This window comes from Amblyomma americanum, chromosome 11 (assembly GCF_052857255.1).
Source record: "Amblyomma americanum isolate KBUSLIRL-KWMA chromosome 11, ASM5285725v1, whole genome shotgun sequence".
NCBI classification, from domain to species: domain Eukaryota; kingdom Metazoa; phylum Arthropoda; class Arachnida; order Ixodida; family Ixodidae; genus Amblyomma; species Amblyomma americanum.
The window spans coordinates 31,282,351-31,306,005 of record NC_135507.1 but is presented as its reverse complement, the minus strand read 5'-3'; the positions used below and the strand labels follow the sequence as shown (position 1 = coordinate 31,306,005).

The 23,655-nt window shown below is 47.9% G+C and overlaps 1 protein-coding gene across 1 annotated transcript; it reads right to left on the bottom strand.

Moving 5' to 3' along the window:
• Window positions 1-900: 900 nt before the first annotated feature.
• Window positions 901-23,655, bottom strand: LOC144109541 (pancreatic triacylglycerol lipase-like). The gene is made up of 10 exons (XM_077642365.1): window positions 23,559-23,655; window positions 21,392-21,669; window positions 19,864-20,010; window positions 19,667-19,775; window positions 14,473-14,595; window positions 11,706-11,825; window positions 10,567-10,836; window positions 5,083-5,197; window positions 1,678-1,851; window positions 901-985 (listed from the first exon to the last, which is right to left on the bottom strand). The coding sequence occupies exons 1-10, from the start codon at window positions 23,653-23,655 to the stop codon at window positions 901-903; spliced, it is 1,518 nt and encodes a 505-aa protein (XP_077498491.1).

The window sequence follows — 23,655 nt, the reverse complement described above, 5'->3', positions numbered from 1 at the left end:
ATCGCCCCCTTCAAGACATCTCAAATGGCTTGGTTTATGTGGGTATAACGTCCCAAAGCGACTAGGGAAGCCGCAGTGGAGGGCTCCGAATGATTTCGATCACTTGAGGTTTTTTTTAACGTGCACCGACATCGCACAGCACACAGGCCCCCAAAATTTCGCCTCCATCGAAATTCGACCGCCGCGGCCGAGACCGAACCCGCGTCTTTCGTGCCAGCGGCCGAGCGCCATAACCACTGGGCCACCGGGGCGGCCATCTCAAATTGATAACTCATTGTACTATTGGGGACAAAACTCTCCAGGACGCATACCCCAGAATAAAATCCAGTAGCTCGGTTATTAGGCAGTTGATTAAAGTCAAACTCGCTGAAGGGATGGTGAGAATCACGTGCTCGATAAGGTGCAGAGAAAGTTGACGTTCGTTGGCAAGTATGACACCTATGAACCTAGATCGCTTTTTCGGTGTCCTGGAGACTTTTGTCCCCGATTGTACATGCGTACCGCACTCCACATTCATAGCGCACGATAAGAATGAAATTAGATACTGCGCACAGAGAAAATAAATACGGCGTGAAGACATATACCAAGAAGTAACGACGGCGAATTGTGTGTCCTTTTGGATATGAATGTAATTCGTAAGAAGACAGAACATCTTTTATTCGAATTTTTGCACATGCCGCACCTTGCGCCCAATCTTGTTTAGGTACGCCACCCTGCAACCTTGATCTCGAAGCAGCGAACCGTTGTGCTTGCGTCACAAGGACATGAACAAATCCCAAATGACACAACGGACACTTCAAGCTTCCACTCTGATTGTTTAGAATTTTATTACGCTGAGAACACTTCGCGAATCCTCACTCCTGTGAGTCCTTATATGACGCATACAGCGCACTTCTTTGCTCACTGCCTGTCGCATCTAGATAGCAGTGTCTGAGCTCCATTCTGCACCATTGGAGTTAGGGATACTGTTGTTTTCCTCCTGTACCTGAAAAAAAAACAATAACAAGGAGAATAGCTTAGAAACGCATAACACGTAATGCTTCCTCAAGAAGTCACGTTCAGGGACGTACTTTTTCATTATATGAAATGTTCCTGCGCAGTGAATATTGGTTAAAAATAAACAAATAATTGAATGAATGAATGAAAGAATGAATGAAGCTTCCCACACCATGTATGAGGTCCCAAGACAAAATATGATTTGGGCATTTCGACGCGCCCCTCGCTTTATTATAGGACGGAGGGATAGCGCTTGAAGCATAATAGAACAGTTATCCTTCCTCGCGAGACTTTTTTAACTATAACTTCAGCAAACTGCTTCCTTCTCAAGCAACGCCATGGCTTACCGATTCCCACTGCAGTATTAGGGCAAAAGTTACAAGTATTCGTAGAGAATCGAGATCAATAGACTTTTGCAACCACTTCAACATGTATTAAATGTATCTAGCTACGAAAAAGTGTTTGGTCGTTACCACTGAAGGAGTTTTAGAGGTCACAGAAAACTGATAAGCCCTGTGGTCGTGTGTACTCTAAGCTCATCTAACATTCCACTCCCGGGATAATTCCTTGTGGGACAGCAGTACGTAAAAATATACAAATGAAAAATGATATCCCACAGTTTCCTTTCTGGCATGAATCAAGTTGGCAAGGAACACGAAGAAAATCGCGGCTCCTCCCCACCTTGCGACGTTCACGTCGTTCATCAGGGAGATTTCGACTCGCTGAACAACGAATTCCCCCGTCTCGCCATTTCCTGCGGCAAGGAAGTTGAGCGTGCCCTCCAGAATGCCGCCCACTCTGGCCTCGGTCGTGGAAAGGTACGTTCTCCGCGAACCCGAGTTGAAGTACTCCTTCCTGCGTGCCACGGACTCAATGGTACATCGTGCTTGTTTCCAGTGGTAAGAAGCTCGCTTAGAATTCAGCACTGCCTCGAAGAAGGGAAAGCGGAAGAGGGGGGGGGGGGAACTCCTACTGTGGGCATTCATTCATTCATTGATCATTTATTGCATATCTTGCGAAATACAAACAATTGATCATTGAAATAAAAACAAACGTTAATTCACGGACTACTTTCTGTGCCACTATGGCAGTGGCTAGGCAGGAAAGGGAAGGACCTTTGGGCCCGTTACGTGGAGAGTGGGTTGTTCGTTTTACAGCGACAGCTGTTATAGGCGCCCCTTCCTGGCTTTCTCGTCGCCGTCGGCGTAACCGGTGTGTGCGCCGGTCAACCTCGGTCGCATAAACCTACTGACGGCCCTATTTGGAACAGCGCCTGCCAGTGCAGGGGTGCACCACGTGACCCCTACACCAGAGGTCACGTGACTAAACGCCCAAACAGTTATCGCTGAATCTCACGTTACGCAGGCGTAAACGTCCTGTGAGTTTTTTCGATCTAGGGATGCGGAGGGGTGAAGGGGAGAGAAGGAGCTTTTTCGCTAGTGCTGAGGGGGACAAAGGACGCGGGGACAAACGACCGACTGGTTCGCTCTTTTGCCTAGTCTCTACTGCATTGCCTTAAAAAGTTGTCGGCGGGCATAGAAGATGTTCGCCCTTTTATAGGCCCGTACAATGTGTGCCTACACATTCCATTCTTAAAAATGCTGGTTTTCCAATGCGGTCATTGCTTCCCGACATCTGCACCCTGCACGACTGACTGGGTGGAGCAGTGAGAAGGAGCTTGTGCCGTAACAGATGTGATTGCTGTCATCAACTGAGACTAAAATGATTGCTATAGATGATTGCGTTTTACGGCGACTACGTGGGAATTTAGACAATGCGGAGAATGAAACAAATGATCTAAAGGAGTATAGAAATGTTACTTTTGGCTGTGTGTTTTCTTCATTCTAATGAGGCGTAAGGCATTATTATACACGGATTACCACGTGGTATTCTCTTCCAACAGATAAGTAATTTATAATCTTACAATCTTTTTTTTATTCGAAAAGTGTGCCATGAGGCATAAGTTGAAAAAAAGGAAGGGGGGAAGGAATGCACGGGATTGAAAGTTAAAAGAAGGAGCGAAGAACCGTTGCGCTGAGGTAGTCGCAGAGGTTGCTAATGAAACGGTTGCTCATAGTCCACCTCACGTAGTCACTTTCGCGGTTCCACCGCAGGCCCACCTCCCTGAGGAGCCGTTTTCTTATAACAGCTGTCGCTGGGCACGTCCACAACAAGTGCTGCACATCACAAGCGTCCGGTGCAGCGCTACAGTGAGGGCACCTGTCAGGTGCTGGCAGATCTTTGGCACGCCACCGATGACGGACAGATGGTGTCAGAGCCGCCCCTTCCCGAATAATTTATAATCGAATTTCTTTCTCGTAATGCTTCGGTTTGGTTTCAACAGCCGAACGACGATTGTGATGTCAAAGAGAGGTTATAGGTCACGCGAGGCATGAAAAACTGCAATATAATCGGTGCTTCTACATCCTTTGTCATTTCGCTCTTGAGGGAGGCTGGCTTCAGCACTGTATTGAATTAAAACGATGAAGCAGCGATTATATCGCAGTGTTTCCTATCCTCACGTGACATATAACCACACTTTGGCGTCACAGCCATCGTTCGGCTTTTGAAACAGAAACCGAAACGGCATGACATAAAAATTTGATTATAAATTATTTAGTGGTTAACAATTACCACATGGTGATTCATACTAATGAGTGTCTTCCGCATCACTGTAGAGAAAACATTCCACCAAAATTTGGTGTCTATACTCCTTTAAGCAGTTGTCCTTGTTCCCAGGTACGGGGGACGACACAGTGTTGTCAAACAACAATGTGCTTATTTTAGCCATAATGATGTCCTCAAAGAAAATGATGGATCCTCCCTTTCATCGCGAACACTGACGACAGCCCCATAAAATGATTATTTTCAGTGAAAGTCAATTCTCTGAATTTTTCTGGACATGTGAACGTATGCGCGGCACCAAAAGCCGCATTATTTGCTGAGAAAATGGAACGTTAAAGTTTTCCCGCCTCTTGGTTCAAACTCGCGACGACCACACACACCGCGGTTCTGAGTAAATGGCGATCACAACCTCAGGGATCCCAGAAACAGTTTGGTGTCGACTCACGCACTTTAGTTGCGAAATCTGCCGATGATGACGACACTCGTCTGGTCTTTTAGACCTTGAAATATCAGCTCCGAACGTAAATGGCGATTTAACACAGCCTCAGGGATCCTAGAAACAGTTTGGTGTCGACTCACGCACTTTAGTTGCGAAATCTGCCGATGATGATGACACTCGTCTGGTCTTTTAGACCTTTAAATATCAGCTCCGAATGTAAATGGCGATTTAACACAGCCTCAGGGATCCCAGAAACAGTTTGTTGTCGACTCACGCACTTTAGTTGCGAAATCTGCCGATGATGACGACACTCGTCTGGTCTTTTAGACCTTGAAATATCAGCTCCGAACGTAAATGGCGATTTAACACAGCCTCAGGGATCCCAGAAACAGTTTGTTGTCGACTCACGCACTTTAGTTGCGAAATCTGCCGATGATGACGACACTCGTCTGGTCTTTTAGACCTTGAAATATCAGCTCCGAACGTAAATGGCGATTTAACACAGCCTCAGGGATCCCAGAAACAGTTTGTTGTCGACTCACGCACTTTAGTTGCGAAATCTGCCGATGATGACGACACTCGTCTGGTCTTTTAGACCTTGAAATATCAGCTCCGAACGTAAATGGCGATTTAACACAGCCTCAGGGATCCTAGAAACAGTTTGGTGTCGACTCACGCACTTTAGTTGCGAAATCTGCCGATGATGACGACACTCGTCTGGTCTTTTAGACCTTGAAATATCAGCTCCGAACGTAAATGGCGATTTAACACAGCCTCAGGGATCCCAGAAACAGTTTGTTGTCGACTCACGCACTTTAGTTGCGAAATCTGCCGATGATGACGACACTCGTCTGGTCTTTTAGACCTTGAAATATCAGCTCCCTGTTCGGTGCGAGTTGCCTCTTGGTCGTTAGAATGCCGCAGTTCATCGGTACAGGCAAACTTGAACAAATTGTCCCCAGTGTCCTTGTGGCTGTTCAGCCATTGGATGAACTCTGTGGCACACAGTGCCCCTATCTTACTTAGTACTCAGAGCCAAGTCTGCTTCGCCCAGTTGCCCCTTGAGCTGCAGGGTCAGCTTTCCAGCAACCGGTGACTCCAGTGACCCCACATGCACAACGACGTGGTAGTGGTACACTGTAATAAAAATTCGCGCAGCATTACGACCTTATCCCGCGTAAGTCGTAATATGTGACTTGGCCGGTGTCACATATCACAGCGTTGCGCGACAATACTGTACCTGAACTAACAAACGCGAGTGCACCGAACATGGTAGAGTGTACCGTACACAGAGCGCATGCTTGAAGTTCACAGGGGCGACTAAACGGTCTGCACGCAACAGCTAGACTTCGCTTCCTTTACCTGGTCACATGACGAAGGCCATCTACCTTCCACACACTTGAATGGTCTTCGTAACGTGACCATGCAAAGGAAGCGAGGTCTGTTGCGTGCCGACCACTTAGTCACCCCTGAAATAAAAATAGAGTCGGTTCCGAATTGTTGGAATTTTCTTTGTAACGCATGGTTCGTGCCAGAAGCTTATTTCTTGTATGGTCGCTGCTGCTCTATACTTCCGAGGTTAATCAAGGTCCTGTCAGCTTCGGCCAACCCGACCAGGTCACTGTCTCGCGCAGACTAGCTGCTACTCCTTTCTGGGCCAATGTCTTAACCATTGAGCACCGGACACATTTCTTCCCCCCCCCCCCCCCCCCCCGATTTCTAAGGTTTGTGCTCAAAACCTGACGGCAGAAAGCGTCGGGGATCAGGACTTGAATGCTTTCTGCGTTAACTTAGCCCTGTCTTGTAGCGAGGAGCATATCATTATTTATTTCGTTCGTAATGTTATCTCCGACTACACTGGGGCGGGGGGGGGGGGGTTGACACAATTATATTACTAAACAATACATTTTACGAAGAAGTTCCAAATAATTAATAATAGCCTTGATTGATTAAAACATAAGAGACAAGAGAAAAGGGAAGCATATCAATGCATATATCCATCACAGCGTATGAGATGTCGGAGTTCTCTGATGCCAATTTCAGCAGCGATGACCGATCACAAACTGCTCCACTCAGTGACAGCACGAGAATTGAATTAGTTGAGATCCGGACTTCGCGATTATAGCTATAGCGATTGCAGCGAAGGTTTTGCTTATTCACCTGAGCGTTCATCGTTATTTCCGCTGTTTTTTTTATTTCCAGAGACTGGAGCTTTTCTCCTTTCCTCTAAGGTGCACCTGTGCGCTGTGCCGACCGCGCTGTTCCGAGCGCGCAGTTCGTTTTGAGAGTTCGCCGTCACTGATTGGCTAATATAAGACAGCAGCTGGACAGTCTCAGCAACGATTCATTGAGGAATACTCAGAAATCGACGAGGGATGCATGCTTTTCTCAGCTTTATTATATTTCGACCGATGATAAACGGTCTATAAAAATGCCTTAAATACTCTGTAGAGCATGGGAAAACTTTGATAAAAGCTAAGTGACTTCTGCGCACAAGTTTTCCACGTGTACAGGTTCGGCCAAAGTATTTCGGGGCACGCTTCGGCGTTTTGAAAATGTCTCACGCGTTCCATGGAGAACATATGATGGTTTCTTGGAATCATACGGGAGCGCACCAACGTCATTTTCTTACATGTATGTATGGCACTTCCTAATTTTTGATAGGTAAGGCTTTACAAGAGTTTGGTCGCCGAAGCATGCTCCATAATATTATGGCGGGGACTGTACAACAATGGTACACTCAGGAAAGCTTGATCCAATTTTTTTCTCGGTAGAACTCGATTCTAAGCCTCTTTCTGGGAATTTTGATGTTTGTCCGGTAGCAAATTAGACGCATTTATTAGTGATAAAATTGCAATTTAAAAATTTTCCCGCCTCTGATTCAAATCGTGACGTCTACACCCGGAAAGAACTCCATGATCACCGTTTTAAAGTGGATGACGGTGAAGCATAGCCTCTGAGATCTGCATACTCGCATCAGAGTTTACGTGCGAAATCGACCATTTGATGGCGACACCAGCATTCCATGTCTTCGTCCTTTTCTAGCTTGTAAAAACTCAGTTTTCAGTGAATTTTTATACAGTCTATAGACTGTCCATAGACTTTTGTCTATAAAGTCTGTAGACTATGCACAAATCATAAAGAATAGTAAATAGGCGATACAAATGCTATAGGCAGTCTATACACAATCTATAGATTTATGGCCATACAATTTTAGTAGACTTTTGTCTATAGACGGTCCATAGACTATGAATAGACAAAAAGGAATATGATAGGAAGGCAATAGTCTATTAGAAGCCTATAGACATTCTATAGCAAATTTTTTTGGGGGGAATAAAATCGTTAGAACACGGTAATTATCCATACAGCCGACTTGAATATGTCGCCAGTGTTTGTTTAAGCTGCCGCTGGCAGATATTTTTGCTCAACTAAATATTTTAATCAAGAAATAAAATAAAAAGGAATTATTTGTTCAACTGTATTACCTTTTGGTTGCGTTCTTCGAGTCTTTGGAGCCGAAATGGCCGTATTAACCTCTCGCTTCAAATCCATTGCATTTCCTATTTTGCTTTAAACGATAATTACAAGCCCGCAAATCATTTACCAATTCCTCTCGGTGTGTTTTAAATTTCGGTTTGCACTATGAAACGTTTTACATCGAATATAGCTTGTCATGTGATCGCACTTCTGCAGGCGTCGTCTGTTCGAGTGCGCCGGTATATAGTTTGACAATACGCTTCCTAGGGAGTAAACAAATAAGCGAAGGTAAACAGAGCGACGGAGTATTTAAGCTATTTATTTATTTATTTATTTATTTCTGATACCCAACTGCGGCTGCGGGAACCAGGCTGGGTCCCCCATCGCCGTTTTTTCTTGCATTGTAGAAATCCGAAGTAGTGATAGACATCTCTATATGTCTGCATATTCACCTTTTATTTTACTTTTGGCGCTTTCGTTGTTTTTTTTTGTTGCGTGTAAGCTGTTCGTTCACGTTTGTTGCGCGTCTTTTCTTTTCATATTCTCATTTTCCTCGTTTTGCACGTAATTTTAACGTACTTTGTTGACAGACTGTTAGTTTTACTCTCAGATTACCGTAGTGTGATTGGCATGTTAAGTGTTTCATCGATATTTTTCCGTTCTGGTCAACACTCCTTACATGTAGGAACATTTTGTAACCAACCTTCACCGTCTGCTGCTTCTTTCTTTTTATTTATTTTTTGTGTTCTTGTTTGATTGTTTCCGGCACTTTGTTTTTTATCCGTCCCTCCACTTTACTGTTGTGTTTTTTTTCTTCAATCTTACGTACTTATAACATTGTAACTCTCAACTCTTTCATGTGAAGTATATGTGACTGTTTTTGTTGACGGTTCATATGTTTCATTGCTTTCTTCTATTCTCTTTTCACCTCTTTATCTCTCTCTCTCACTTCCGTCTTCTCATATCTTCTGCTGGGCTGCTTTCTAGCTATCTTGATGTTGATCTTCGGTGGCAATCTTTTCCAGGTGATTTTTTTCTTGCTTGATCTGCTTCTTTTATGCTACCGTTGTTCTTTGCTTCCCGTGTTTCCCTTTTGTTTATTAGGGTGCACAGCTCCATTTCGTTTATTCTTTTCGTTTATTCCTTTAAGGTCGGCAAAGTTTTGCTGGTCCGGGTGCCCTCTCTTTTTCATTTCCTTCTTAATAATTTTCTTAGAGGACAAGTAAAAAGGTAAAAGGGGACGGATTAGGGGCTTCCGCCGGCCCGTGACGTCATCCGACTCCCCACACTTCCGAGCTCCCGCCTGGGAGTCAAGCGGGAGTTCGCCCTTCTCTGTGGCTGCTGCCGACCGCCTGCCCGTGAAGACAGGGAACCTTTGTGACAGCCGAGCGAGAGTTCCCACAGACAGACAGACGGACGGACAGACGGGCGGGCGGGCGGACGGACGGACGGACAGACAGACAGACAGACAGACAGACAGACAGACAGACAGACAGACTGACAGACAGACGGACGGACGGACGGACGGAGGGACGGACGGACGGACGGACACAGACAGACAGACAGACATACAGACAGACAGCAGACAGACAGACAGACAGGTGGACAGACGGACGGACGGACGGACGGATGGACAGACGGACAGGCACAGACAGGCAGACAGGCAAACAGACGGACGGACGGATGGACAGACGGACAGACACAGACGGACGGGCGGACAGGCAGACACAGGCGGATGAACGGACGGACAGACAGACACAGACGGACGGACGGACGGACGGACGGACGGACGGACGGACGGACGGACCGACAGACAGACAGACAGACAGACAGACAGACAGACAGACAGACAGACAGACAGACAGACAGACAGACAGACAGACAGACAGACAGACAGACAGACAGACAGACAGACAGACAGACAGACAGACAGACAGACAGACAGACAGACAGACAGACAGACAGACAGACAGACAGACAGACAGACAGACAGACAGACAGACAGACAGACAGACAGACAGACAGACAGACAGACAGACAGACAGACAGACAGACAGACAGACAGACAGACAGACAGACAGACAGACAGACAGACAGACAGACAGACAGACAGACAGACAGACAGACAGACAGACAGACAGACAGACAGACAGACAGACAGACAGACAGACAGACAGACAGACAGACAGACAGACAGACAGACAGACAGACAGACAGACAGACAGACAGACAGACAGACAGACAGACAGACAGACAGACAGACAGACAGACAGACAGACAGACAGACAGACAGACAGACAGACAGACAGACAGACAGACAGACAGACAGACAGACAGACAGACAGACAGACAGACAGACAGACAGACAGACAGACAGACAGACAGACAGACAGACAGACAGACAGACAGACAGACAGACAGACAGACAGACAGACAGACAGACAGACAGACAGACAGACAGACAGACAGACAGACAGACAGACAGACAGACAGACAGACAGACAGACAGACAGACAGACAGACAGACAGACAGACAGACAGACAGACAGACAGACAGACAGACAGACAGACAGACAGACAGACAGACAGACAGACAGACAGACAGACAGACAGACAGACAGACAGACAGACAGACAGACAGACAGACAGACAGACAGACAGACAGACAGACAGACAGACAGACAGACAGACAGACAGACAGACAGACAGACAGACAGACAGACAGACAGACAGACAGACAGACAGACAGACAGACAGACAGACAGACAGACAGACAGACAGACAGACAGACAGACAGACAGACAGACAGACAGACAGACAGACAGACAGACAGACAGACAGACAGGCGGACGGACGGACGGACGGACGGGCGGACAGGCAGGCAGAAACAGGAAGAGGCAGGCAGGCATAAAGAAGGATGGACGGAAACATTATGACGGCGACGATAGCATCGAACGTTAACACAGAGAAAGTCCCGTCGGACTAATGAGACAAGAAAAGAGAAAAAAAAAACTACCCAGTGCACTCACGGCAGAAGGGCGACTGCTGATTCGTCTTGAAGTACATCTTGACCGGTTCCTCGCGAGGCCTGCACGCGATGGACGAGAGACCCACGACGGCGCAGCCTGTCCCGCTGGGACCGCAGTCGGTGCACTGGCCCGCCAGGAACAGCTCGTAGCTGGAGCACGCGTAGGCAACGAACGCGCATTCTCCCAGGTCGCGATTGCCCTCCCTGTCCAACGCCTCGGCCATGAAATGCTTGGCCCTCTCGTGAGGGCAGGTCACCGAGTCTCGAAAGCCTGTATGGGAGACAGCGTGTGGTCTAAGTCTTCGCAAACTACGGTGGGTGTTGCTGGTGTTTCGGTTCTACAGTCCTTCCTCTGTTTTGTCGCCCGTTCCTCTATTATAGCACTCTTCTGTCATCATGCTGTTCCGTAATAGCGCCGTTTTTTTCGTGCGCCCTCCGGTCTTTCGCGGTGCGGCTCTTTTACTCTATGGGAGGCCTTCTTTGATGAAAAAGTATCGAGAAAACCTTGCATGATTGTCTGTATTGGAGTTCATGTCATGGTGTCTTCCTGACACCATAATAAGCAAGATTGTGCACCTAAGGCTGTCTTGACCGCAACACTTTTTCCTGGCGACGTCTTCACTCATCATTCGCCGAGATTCAGCCAAACATTTTTTATAAAAAGAAGCCTCCGCTGCGTCGCTACGCTGGCACCCCACTCAACCCACGAAGGGATGAAGATGATGGATGCACTAGAGATGATGAAGAGAGCGACGAAGATGAGGCATATACAGAAATAAGATAACGTGATTGTTAGGAGCTAGAACCAGAGTTTCTTAGATATTTGTGAAGACGGCCCTGCCCTTACAAAAATAGCTTTAGAAAGTCTATAGACTGTCCATAGACGTTTCTCTGTTAAACATATAGACTTCCTTTAGACAAATCCTACAGACTAGTCTATAGGGCAATACAAACCCTATAGACAGTCTATAGTCAATCTATAGACCTATGGCCATACACTTTTTGTACACTTTTGTCCATAGACAGTTTATAGACTATGGATAGACGAAATAAAACATCTATAGGAAGGCACTAGAGTCTATAAAACGTCTATGGACTCTATAGACCACTTTTACAAGGGTGTGTCCACGTGCGGGCTACCTTGCACAGGTCCGTTCTTCAAGGAAAAGTTCTTGATGATCCGTTCGCAACCCGGTTGAGTCACGCCGCCGTTCGGGTAGAAGTCGATGTGCCCCACGGGATCAATCATGCCAAAGCCGACTGGAAAGAGGAACGAGCGTCGGCTAGGCTTAGAAAAAGCTGTATGCCCGCATCACACAACTTTCTTTGTAATGGCCGACGATTCACTCTGTTTATATTTTTTGGTGCGCCAAGAACTTATGTGCATGGGAAAGATCAAATCGTATGTTCAGAAATGTAATTGATGAACAGAACACTGCATCAGAACAGCCGTTTTCAAATGAGGATCTACTGTTTGGGTCCCATGATGCACTGGAGTCAAGGCTGTTCAACTCTCAATAAGTCCTCGAGGACCCCCTCCACAAGACAAGGGTCCACGGCACAGCATAAACACACTGTGACTTCCGGCGGTGGCTGCTGTTGGTGTTGCCAGGAAGAATGAAAGAGAAAGTGCACGGGCCTGCCCACTGGCTCAAGCCTAGCCAAAACCGCTGCCACGTGATTAAAGTAGGAGAGTCAAAAGATAAGAGAGGAAAGATTAGGAAAGACGCGCGCGCGAATATGTGCCGGGCTAATCCGGGGCGGAGGCAGGGCAATACCGGGCCAAGCCGTGTCGGAGTGCTTCAAGCACTCCGCCTTATTTCCAAAAACAAATTTATTATTTTGGGTTGGGTCCACAGGGGACCCGTAGCAGATAATAAATCAGAACCAACCAACCACCACCCCCTGCGAAAGGTAGTCAGAAAGCCTACAAAGTGGCGCCACATGTGTGACCAGGTTTCCCTTAAAAATGAGTGAATACTCGAGCCATAAATGGCGCAGTTCCGGAGGCCCCTTGACTACGTTTTGCCGCCGATTGCAATGCGTGAGCACTCTTTTATGTCCCCCCCCCCCCCCCGTTCACTTGAAGGTATGTTTGAGCAGAGGTTGAGTGTAAACATGCCCTACTTCAACCTTTTCTTGAAGTGAAAAGCTTCACTACGCCAGGTAAAGCAGTCGTTGCTTAGGCCGGAGAATGACCTTGAATGACCTTCAGCCCAACCACGTTAGCCGTGTACGACCATATGTGGTGCAGTTATGGTGTCGAATCCTTGACCTCTGACCTTGACTCATGACCTTTAGTTGACCCCTGACCTTTGATCTTTGCATCTGCCTTTGATTTGTCCTTTGACTTTTGGCACTGGGTGACCTTTGAGTTCACGTTTGACCTTTGACCTTAAGAACATCCGACGGGGGTGTCGTAAGACCATGTGATACCACGTCATAGCCACTTGGTCGTGTGGGTATATATAGAACGGCTGTCGCGAGCGTGTAGCGGAGCTGCCATGGACGAGCCTCAGGTGCTTAGCAAGCGTGCTTGCTTTTCGCTGAATTCTAGGGTTAGCCGAGTTAAGCAACCGCCAATTTTTTCCCTTGGTATGTACAGTCGGGGGCAGAAGTCTCTGAACCGCACGCGTCAAAAGAAGCCGATAGTTGTTATTTACCACTGGCCGGAGACCACACTTGTGGAGGTGAAAGAGCAGGATTCTAACTTTCACTTTGGGGGCGCCTTAGAGCTGCTGGCCTCTTTACGGCCAGAAACTTTTGTCCTCGACTGTACAACACAGAACACTATAATCAGTTTGGCACCTGGTATTGTGTTCTTATCGCACCTTGATTTTCAGCTTCGCCTTCGTATTTTTCCTAAGCTTCGAGGGAATCTTTATCAAGCGAGGGTGGGAAGTTGAAAGCTGATTGAAGCATTTTTCGGCAAATGGGACGGCTTGATTGGCGCCGGGCAGTGCTGAGATAGCTAATGTGCGCTAGATCCGCCGCCAGACATTCCGCTAAACCCAAATTTGGAAAACTCGCCTGACCACATGTAGTAGTGAAAAAATAACGGAAATAGAGAACTAAAGCCAGACACACAGGAATTTGCTAAACATGTACAGACCGCATTCCCTACCCATCATATCTCAAAACCGGCAGCGGAACTTGAAGAGAACCCGCCGCGGTGGCTCAGTGGTTAGCGCGTTCGGCTACTGATCCGGAGTTCCCGGGTTCGAACCCGACAGCGGCGGCTGCGTTTTTATGGAGCAAAAACGCTAAGGTGCTCGTGTGCTGTGCGATGTCAGTGCACGTTAAAGATCCCCAGGTGGTAGAAATTATTCCGTAGCCCTCCACTACGGCACCACTTTCCTCCTTTCTTCTTTCACTCCCTCCTTTATCCCTTCCCTTACATCGCAGTTCAGGTTTCCAACGATATATGAGGCAGATACTGCGCCTCTTCCTTTCCCCCAAAACCAATTATTATTATTGTTAACTTGAAGAGATGGCAGTTAGTTTTTAAGTTCACTTCAAGCTGTTTTAAATCTCAGCAGAAATATTGCGGAAAAACAGTCTAGTTCTACGTAAAGTATACAGTACACTCTGTAGATAGAACAATCTGAATAAATTACGGCCCTATAAATGTGTGAACTTCAAACTCTGGCTCAACATACTTTGCTGTACCACTGAGGGAACTGTCAAATAAAGCCTGTTGATAGTAAGCGCTCGTCCCTGTCTACTTCTATGTCCGTGTGTTTTTGTTGCGCCCCTCTGTCCTCCTGAAAAGATATGAACCAACACGCCCAAATACAAGTACTTCTGAACTGTGGGAACTTGTCACGAGACCGTGAGCTCGTCACAGCCTATAACTAGGCTGTACTGAGACGCCCGAAGAGAGAACAAATTGCAGGCTCCTATTTACCTATCATCGGGAGCATAAAACGCTTTCCATCGGTGTGAATGACGTCCACAAAATCAGCGTCACTTGGGTCCAGCCGCACTGTGGGAGGCATCCCTTGAAAGAACGGTTCGGCCGGGTCCAAACCTGTAAATGATTGGGGCACAGCGCTTGGCTTATGATGTGTTTTAGGCCAACGATCCATGCGCGTCGTGTTCAACTTGCCATACTTTGCGTGCAACATTATGATGTGTTTTAGGCCAACGATTCACGCGCATCGTGTTCAACTTGCCATACTTTGCGTGCAACATTGCCTAAGCTACAGCGCTTGTTCGCGGCGACTGTATTTCGTACTGGCCAGGCTCGTAAAGCGTGTAAAGTGCATAAGGGAGCTTCTATTCAGCTTCTGCTTGTATTTATCATCATGGCACTCATAACGCCGCTCCACCCCCACCCCCCACCCCCGAAAAAAAAGAAAAAGAAAGAATCGCGCAGACAAGAATAATGAAGTCGAGAGTGTGACGGAATCCCGTCTGGCCGGGGGGATACATTTCAAAACAAAGAGACGCCGACCAGTAAAACGAAAAAATTGTATTGACGTTTCGGCGCCCAGAACGGGGGCCTTGTTCACAATGGAAACACACCAAGAGGGTTCGTCTTTTTAAAAGCTATAGTAATCGCCGTAAAGATCGCGCGTAAATCGGGTTAAGATTGCCCTCGTTACGATTAAGCGTGTGAGCCGTTGTCTGTATCACCAGGGACTCGAGATGAAGCCGTGATGTTGTCAGTTTCTCTTTTTCGATGATTCTTGCTTTTTCACAATCTATTCTGTGATTTGCCGTCACCGCGTGCTCTGCCAAGGCGTTATTGCGGGTATCTTCTTTCTGCACATCACGAGCATGTTGCTGTAGGCGCTTCTTGTAACTTCCGGTTTCGCCGATGTAAACACCGTTGCAATCTGCACAAGGGATGGCGTAGACGACTCCTGGGAACTTCTCTTTTGGCAACTGATCTTTGACGTTCATCAGTTGTTGTCGCATTTTCTTGACAGGGACATGGGCAACTTGCACGTCATACTCTCGTAATACACGGGCGAGGCACTCACTTGTTTTCGGCACATAAGGAATAGCCGCACGTTTTTTGGGCGGAAGAGGGGCGTCCGGATGACGAGGCCGTGACAGCCGTCGTTCTGTGGACCTGATGAAATGGCTTGGGTAACCACAGCTAGTGAGATCTTTTCGTACCCTTGACGCGTCCGCAGCGGCGTCAGTGGTGTTCGTGCATATCTTCTTGGCCCGCTGCATTAAACTGCTCACAACGGCTCTTTTTTGGGCGGCAGGATGGACGGAACTGAAATGTAGGTAGCGGCCTGTATGTGTAGCCTTTCTATACACGCTAAACGACAACTTCTGGCCTTTCCTTGAGACGAGGACGTCCAGAAAAGGCAGACTGCCGTCCACCTCTTCTTCCAACGTAAACTGAATGGCGTCTTCCTGGCTGTTCAGGTGTGTCAGAAACTGGCTCACCGCGTCCTTGTGCAGAATGCAAAAGCAGTCGTCGATGTAACGGAAGAAGACCTTGGGGGCAGGGTGAAAGGAGGTTAACGCGCGTCGCTCCGTGACAACAAAGATATTGTAATTTTGCCAGCAGACAAAGGCAACGCGACAGTCCTTTTGGACAAGTCTGACTATGACCGCAAGATACTGTCTCTCCTGGAAGACGGTGACACGTACGTCCGCCTCAAGAAGGACCCTACACTCAAGTTGGAGAGGGAACTACAGAAGCTTCTCGCCGACGTATTTCAGTTCGTCCCGCCGAGCCAAAAACCGCTCTACTACAAGTTACTATGCCACAATGGTTCCGCGCCAGCGTTTTATGGCTTGCCAAAGATACATAAACCAGGAGTTTCAATGCGACCTATCGTGGATTTTACCCGCTCCCCTCTGCACAGCCTCTCCAAATTCTTGCACCGTGTTCTTTCCCCGCTTGTTGGCCATGGGACTTGCCACGTTCGCAACTCATACGACTTTGTTGAGAAGACCCGCAACACCCTGATCGAAGACAGTGAATTGATGGTGTCTTTCGACGTGAAGTCCCTGTTCACGAGTGTACCGACTGACCTTGCTGTCGACGTATGCACCGCTGCGCTCGATAGCGATGCCTCTCTACCGGAAAGATCGCCAATAGAAGCACGGGACCTGCGCCGGCTGCTTGCTTTCTGCCTGAGCAATACCTACTTTGTTTTTAGGGGAAACTACTACAAGCAAGTCCATGGGACCCCCATGGGTGCTTCTGTTTCGGTGACGGCCGCTAACCTCACCATGGAGTCATTGGAGCGACGCGCGTTAACCTCCTTTCACCCTGCCCCCAAGGTCTTCTTCCGTTACATCGACGACTGCTTTTGCATTCTGCACAAGGACGCGGTGAGCCAGTTTCTGACACACCTGAACAGCCAGGAAGACGCCATTCAGTTTACGTTGGAAGAAGAGGTGGACGGCAGTCTGCCTTTTCTGGACGTCCTCGTCTCAAGGAAAGGCCAGAAGTTGTCGTTTAGCGTGTATAGAAAGGCTACACATACAGGCCGCTACCTACATTTCAGTTCCGTCCATCCTGCCGCCCAAAAAAGAGCCGTTGTGAGCAGTTTAATGCAGCGGGCCAAGAAGATATGCACGAACACCACTGACGCCGCTGCGGACGCGTCAAGGGTACGAAAAGATCTCACTAGCTGTGGTTACCCAAGCCATTTCATCAGGTCCACAGAACGACGGCTGTCACGGCCTCGTCATCCGGACGCCCCTCTTCCGCCCAAAAAACGTGCGGCTATTCCTTATGTGCCGAAAACAAGTGAGTGCCTCGCCCGTGTATTACGAGAGTATGACGTGCAAGTTGCCCATGTCCCTGTCAAGAAAATGCGACAACAACTGATGAACGTCAAAGATCAGTTGCCAAAAGAGAAGTTCCCAGGAGTCGTCTACGCCATCCCTTGTGCAGATTGCAACGGTGTTTACATCGGCGAAACCGGAAGTTACAAGAAGCGCCTACAGCAACATGCTCGTGATGTGCAGAAAGAAGATACCCGCAATAACGCCTTGGCAGAGCACGCGGTGACGGCAAATCACAGAATAGATTGTGAAAAAGCAAGAATCATCGAAAAAGAGAAACTGACAACATCACGGCTTCATCTCGAGTCCCTGGTGATACAGACAACGGCTCACACGCTTAATCGTAACGAGGGCAATCTTAACCCGATTTACGCGCGATCTTTACGGCGATTACTATAGCTTTTAAAAAGACGAACCCTCTTGGTGTGTTTCCATTGTGAACAAGGCCCCCGTTCTGGGCGCCGAAACGTCAATACAATTTTTTCGTTTTACTGGTCGGCGTCTCTTTGTTTTGAAAAGACAAGAATAATGACTCAATTGCATTTGCGAGCGTTGAAGTCGATAATTATTTATACTTCTGCGATCCGAGGTACGGAAAATATGACCGGACGTTTTCCATCGTGATAATAGTAAATTTAGCTACAGCTTTGTTGATGCGAATTGTCGATACTATTTGGTGTGTTTAGCAATTCTGGGTGGGTGGGGGGGGGGGGGTGAGATAACTGTCGCGTTTGTACACTTGCACTAGCGCCACGGGTAAGATCTATTATAGTGAATGCCTCGTGACGTCACGAGTGACATCATTGTGCTCGGACCAATCAGTGGCTGGCATTCTGGATAATCAGCGTGGCGCATTCCATGACGCCATTCTATTCTGACCAAGGAACGGGACGCGCTGCACCTGGTATGTTACGCCAACGACACCAACAAAACACAAATCGGAAACGTGACCTTGACCTTATAATGCCCAAACTATGAAAGAATTAGAGAAAAAAGATCATTATCTCTACAATATGCTAGGCATATAATGTACTCGCATTCAAAGGCCAATATGAAAAATTTGTTACGACCGCTTAAATATGTGCAATCCGTATGTCGCCATTTAGGAATAATTAACGTTTGGTCCACTTGTGTACCTGGTCTTGCGTGAAAGACGAAATTTAAGGTCCAGAGACAATAATTTAGTATTTTTTTTAAATCTAAGAAATAACTGCCGCTGATGCCCCCAGACAGGGATTAAGGCCCGTCAAGTTGCTCTGAGCGACGTTTTCCTTAAATCCCCCATAAATTTTATATCTATGGAAATAAAGCAAATTCAAATTCAAACTCGTATTTTTCCCGTGACATTCTTCAGAAGGTGAAAGGCGAGTTGGACGGTGACCCCACCCAAACAGGGAGTCACCCCTGCCGGCTGGAAGTAACATCATTAGCCGAAGTGACGTCAGTCAACCGGAAGTATTCCGACAACGTTTCGGCATGCTGATAGTGCTATCGCAACCCAGGCTGGCATTGTCTCATCATCATCATCATCAGCAGCAGCAGCAGCCTGACTACGCTCACTCCAGGGCAAAGGTCTCCCCCATGTCTCTACAGTTAACCCTGTCCTTTGATAGCTGCGCCCACCGTACGCCCGCAAACTTCTTAAACTCATCCTGCCTACCTTACTTTCTACCGCCCCCTGCTACGCTTGCCTTCTGGTCATTGTCTAGACGTCCCTTAATATTGTACGTGCCCTGTCGTCGTATTTGAAGTATAATATTCACAGTAGTTTGGGCCGAATTTAAAAAATCGCCAACGTCTTCGAGACAGTCAAAACCAAGAAGAATTTTTACTTGAAAGGGGCCGCCGCGGTGGCTCAATGGCGCTCGGCTGCTGGCCCGAAAAGACGCGGTTGCGATCCCGGCCGCGGCGGTAGAATTTCGATGGAGGCGAAATTCTAGAGGCCCGTGTACTGTGCGGAAATAAAACAAGTATTGCTGCGATTGGGTTCCGAACCCATGATGGCGCGAACAGATCCGCTTCGCTGGCCACATGCACGAGAGCAATAATAATGCTGTCGCCACAGCCGACAGCGCCTCGTGTCAAACAGCGACACATACTCACGCTGTGCATTGCACATCGTCGTCTTCCTCAACGTCCATATCCGACGTGAACAGATCAGATGAGCTTAACCTCGATCAGAGCTTAACCTGAGTCTCGTCACCAGACGTGTCAACGACCACACAAAGCAAAACCATGAGCCAATTAACCAGGGTAAACACGTGCTTTCGCCCACCTACTCAGTTCAACTGCGTTAAAACCATAGCTGCCGTAGCACTTCTTTCTCGTTGACTCACCAGTGATTCTTCCGAGGCTGCGCAGCCTCTGTCCAGCGTAGCCGGCTATGTGGGAGCCCAGGCTGTGACCGATCACGTGAAACCTGTCAGGGGTGACTCCGAAAGCTTTCTTCGTAGGAAGGTGGGAAAATGATTAGAAGGCACTGGCGCACAATGCAACAATAAAGGCAAGCACATCGCGTGCATCCCCTCAGTACCTGGAGTTGCTCGACGAGCCGGGCGATCTCGAGGCCCACAATGCGGGTGTTTGCTGTCGCCTGGACGTACTCGAACAGGCTGCCGTCCGCCCAGTCCACGAGGATGACGTTGAAGTCGCCCGCCGTCAGTAGAGCGTCTTTGATGGCCTGGAGACCAGGAAAAGAATTCTGTTGTCGTCGATAGCGCCCAAGTATATTAGGAACTATTAGACGATCCTCGAGGAATCGTTCGCATGCGTTAACATTTTCTGTTGTTGCTGACTCTGCTCTAGCTCCGCCCTAGGGGTGTGACGCTATAGCTTTGTCGGATTAGTGTCCATATATGCGAAATTGGTGATCCTCTCCTTTATATTCATTGATCGCTTTAAGTCCTCATACCAATCCTGGCCAGTCCTCATACGCACCCATCCATCCATCCATCCATCCATCCATCCATCCATCCATCCATCCATCCATCCATCCATCCATCCATCCATCCATCCATCCATCCATCCATCCATCCATCCATCCATCCATCCATCCATCCATCCATCCATCCATCCATCCACACACCCATCCAGCCATGCACCCGTCCACCCACTTACCTACCCACCCATGCACCCATCCATCCATACCTCCATCCATCCATTCACCCATGCACCCATCCACCTATCCGTCCATCCATACATTCCTCCATCCATCCACCCACCCATGTACCCATCCATCCATCCATCCATCCATCCATCCATCCATCCATCCATCCATCCATCCATCCATCCATCCATCCATCCATCCATCCATCCATCCATCCATCCATCCATCGATCCATTCACACACACACATCAATTCACCCACACATCCACCCACCCACTCACGCACCCATCCATACATCCATCCGCCCATGCACCCATCAGTCCATCCATCCATCCACCCACCCACCCACATACCCATCCATCCAGCAACCCATTTGATCATTTACCCAACCACCCACACATGCACCCATCCTTCCTTCTATCTGTCCATTCATCAATCCCCCACCTACCCACAAACGCATCCATCCATCCATCCATCCATCCATCCATCCATCCATCCATCCATCCATCCATCCATCCATCCATCCATCCATCCATCCATCCACCCACCCACCCACCCACCTATCCAGCCATCCATCCATCCAAGTCAGGAACTGCACACAGCCCCGAACTCGCTCTTGTTTTCTTCCGGTTTTCTTCCAGGAAGTCCTCATTGTCTTCTGTGAGGCGTAACAGTTAGAGGACATCTAGAAGGCACTATTACATGCTCTGCGCTTTCCTCTTGCTTTCTGGGATGTGAAACGGCGCCAGGACGACTGCATCAACAACAAAAAGGCTCTGGGACTGAACGCCTCCTTTCCCGGCGAAACAGTGACCACACTGGCCGTGTCGGTTGAGGTGTGCTCTCCGCACAAGATGGACATTGCGTGCATTACATTGGGGGTGGGGGGGGGGGGGACAAGTTCGGAGACTTGAGAAACTTGGAGAGTTGCACGCAGCGTAAAAAAATGATGTACCCGCATGGGAGAGTCGGGAACCTTCTCGACCTGCAAGAACCCGTGGGCGAACACCTTGGTCTCGAGACTGGGGTCGAAAGAGGACCGCCGCAGCTGCTCCGCGGTGACGTTCCACGAGAAGATGTCCGGCGAGTACGGCGTGGTTGGCGTGTAGATCAGGAAGCGGGTGTCTATCTTGGCCCGCGGCCAGGGCTTGGCGTTGACGAAGCGCAATTTGGGGTCGTAGAAGTTCGTCAGGTTGAGGCATCCGAGCCCCTCGTAGCAGGCCGACATGGGTCCTGCGACAAACAGAGGGTATCTGGGACCATAGCCCGAGCAAGCACCATGGCGGCAGCAGCTGCGTTTTAGTGACCGACTGGGATGGCCTGACATCGGTATCATGGTCTACCCGCTATCTACTGGCCGATCCTAGTCTGGTACTGGTCTACGCGTCTACCTTGGTGTGGTCCTGATCCACGAAGTAGCCTGCGTCTCGCCTTGCGCTAAACGTCAGTATTTTGTTAAACAGACGCTTACGTGGCATGCGTACAATTTTTTTCTTAATAAAATCTGTGCTGCGGCTCTCTGTGGGTCTGAGGCTGCGAAAAGTCTTACTAGCAATTTTCCTTCTACTTGTTTATACTCGTGACGTCTACGCCGAAAATGACTCCGTGATCACCATTATGAAGTTATTGATAGTTCTGCCTAACCTCCGAGATCCACGAGCTTTATTTGCGAAATCGGCCGGTGGCGGCAACGACTGCATTTTTTTTTTGCCTTTTCTGCATTATGAAACTTCAGTTTTAAGTGAAAGTATAGCCTATTTGCCTTTAGAATGCGTTAATCTGTAGATGCAGGTCAACTTCCAATTGTCCTCAGTTTTTCGTTTTAAGACCAGAATAGGATCGGCCTTTAGGTCAAGTGCCGGCTTGCAGACCAATTTCGGTCGGCGGGTGTCCTGGCATTTCGCAGTCACGCAATAAATAAAGAGCAACTCAAACCAAGGTCCGCAAACAAAAAGGGAAGCACTGTTATACAGGGGACCGCGTAACAAAGATATACGAGGGAAGGTTAAAGAATTGATCTTCTCAAAAAATGGAACAGATGCAAAGCGAGTCAGAGGTATTGATTAGAAATGTTTTCAGTAAACATGCCATGGAGCAGTCTAAAATGGCATTTTAGCTCGAAATACGTTAGCAGAACTAATTAGGAAAACTATTAGCGCTTATCTGTAGATTGTACATACTTTTGCGCCCATGCTGCTGCTGCTTGGCTGTTTTTAAGTCCTGCTTCAGGACATATCTGTGATGTATATGGCCGTTTTTTTGTGATGTATATGGCCGTTTTGTGCTCTTTCACTGAACGGTAGCTGTACCTTTTCTAGTCACTTTTTTTAGTGGTGCTTCTTCTTTTTTTCAAACCTTGTGCGAACTTGACTTGCAGCTTGACTTCTTGCTTTGATGAAATGAATACTCACATATGCACTCTGTATGAGCCAACTGATACGAAAGAGACAAGTTGCCCTGGTCGCAGATTTTACCGTCTGGGACAGTTTGTAATGCAACGTATGAGAGAAAAAATAACTGCTGCATTCATTCATTACACTTAGCTTAGAAGGCACACTATCATATCTGTGCGGGGTCCCAGGCCTGAAAAATTTTTCAACAGCTCATGTGGAGTTTTCCGCCAAACGGCCGTATTAATCAAAGCTATATAATCGTGTTTGTTTCATTGCCGCAATATCAGAAGCATTAACTCTCCAGCGACACAGGCCTCACACTAAACTGCTGAAATTATTCGATAATGTAAGGCAGGAAAGCAGCAGAGTGTAACGCTATTGAGGTCCTGACGAAGTGAGCCTGACAGGGGCTTTAGTGCTTTGCTAGCTTAAGGATTTCCACCCCGTGTCAGGAAGCCTCCCCTGGTTTTGTATAGGTATCAAATTGCGGTACTTTTTATGGCGCCACAGCGAGGCAGAGCTATGATCGACCTTATGTTCTCTATAACCGTGTCAAGATTTCATGTCGCCATTCCAATGGTAGGAACTGATCAGTGTAGCTCAAGGCTAGAACAAAAGGGAAAAAAGTCTAGCAGAAACTAACCCAGCATCTGGGAAGACGTGGGGCTTAATACATGATTCACACGATCCAAAAGCAACCAAGCATGAGCTAATAAAAGGGATACTTACGATCGCCGAAGATGAGGCAATCACCTTCGATCGAGAAAGAGAGCAATGTGACGGTGATCCTCACGAATCTCGCTCGGCAGATGCAGTCTCCAGACAT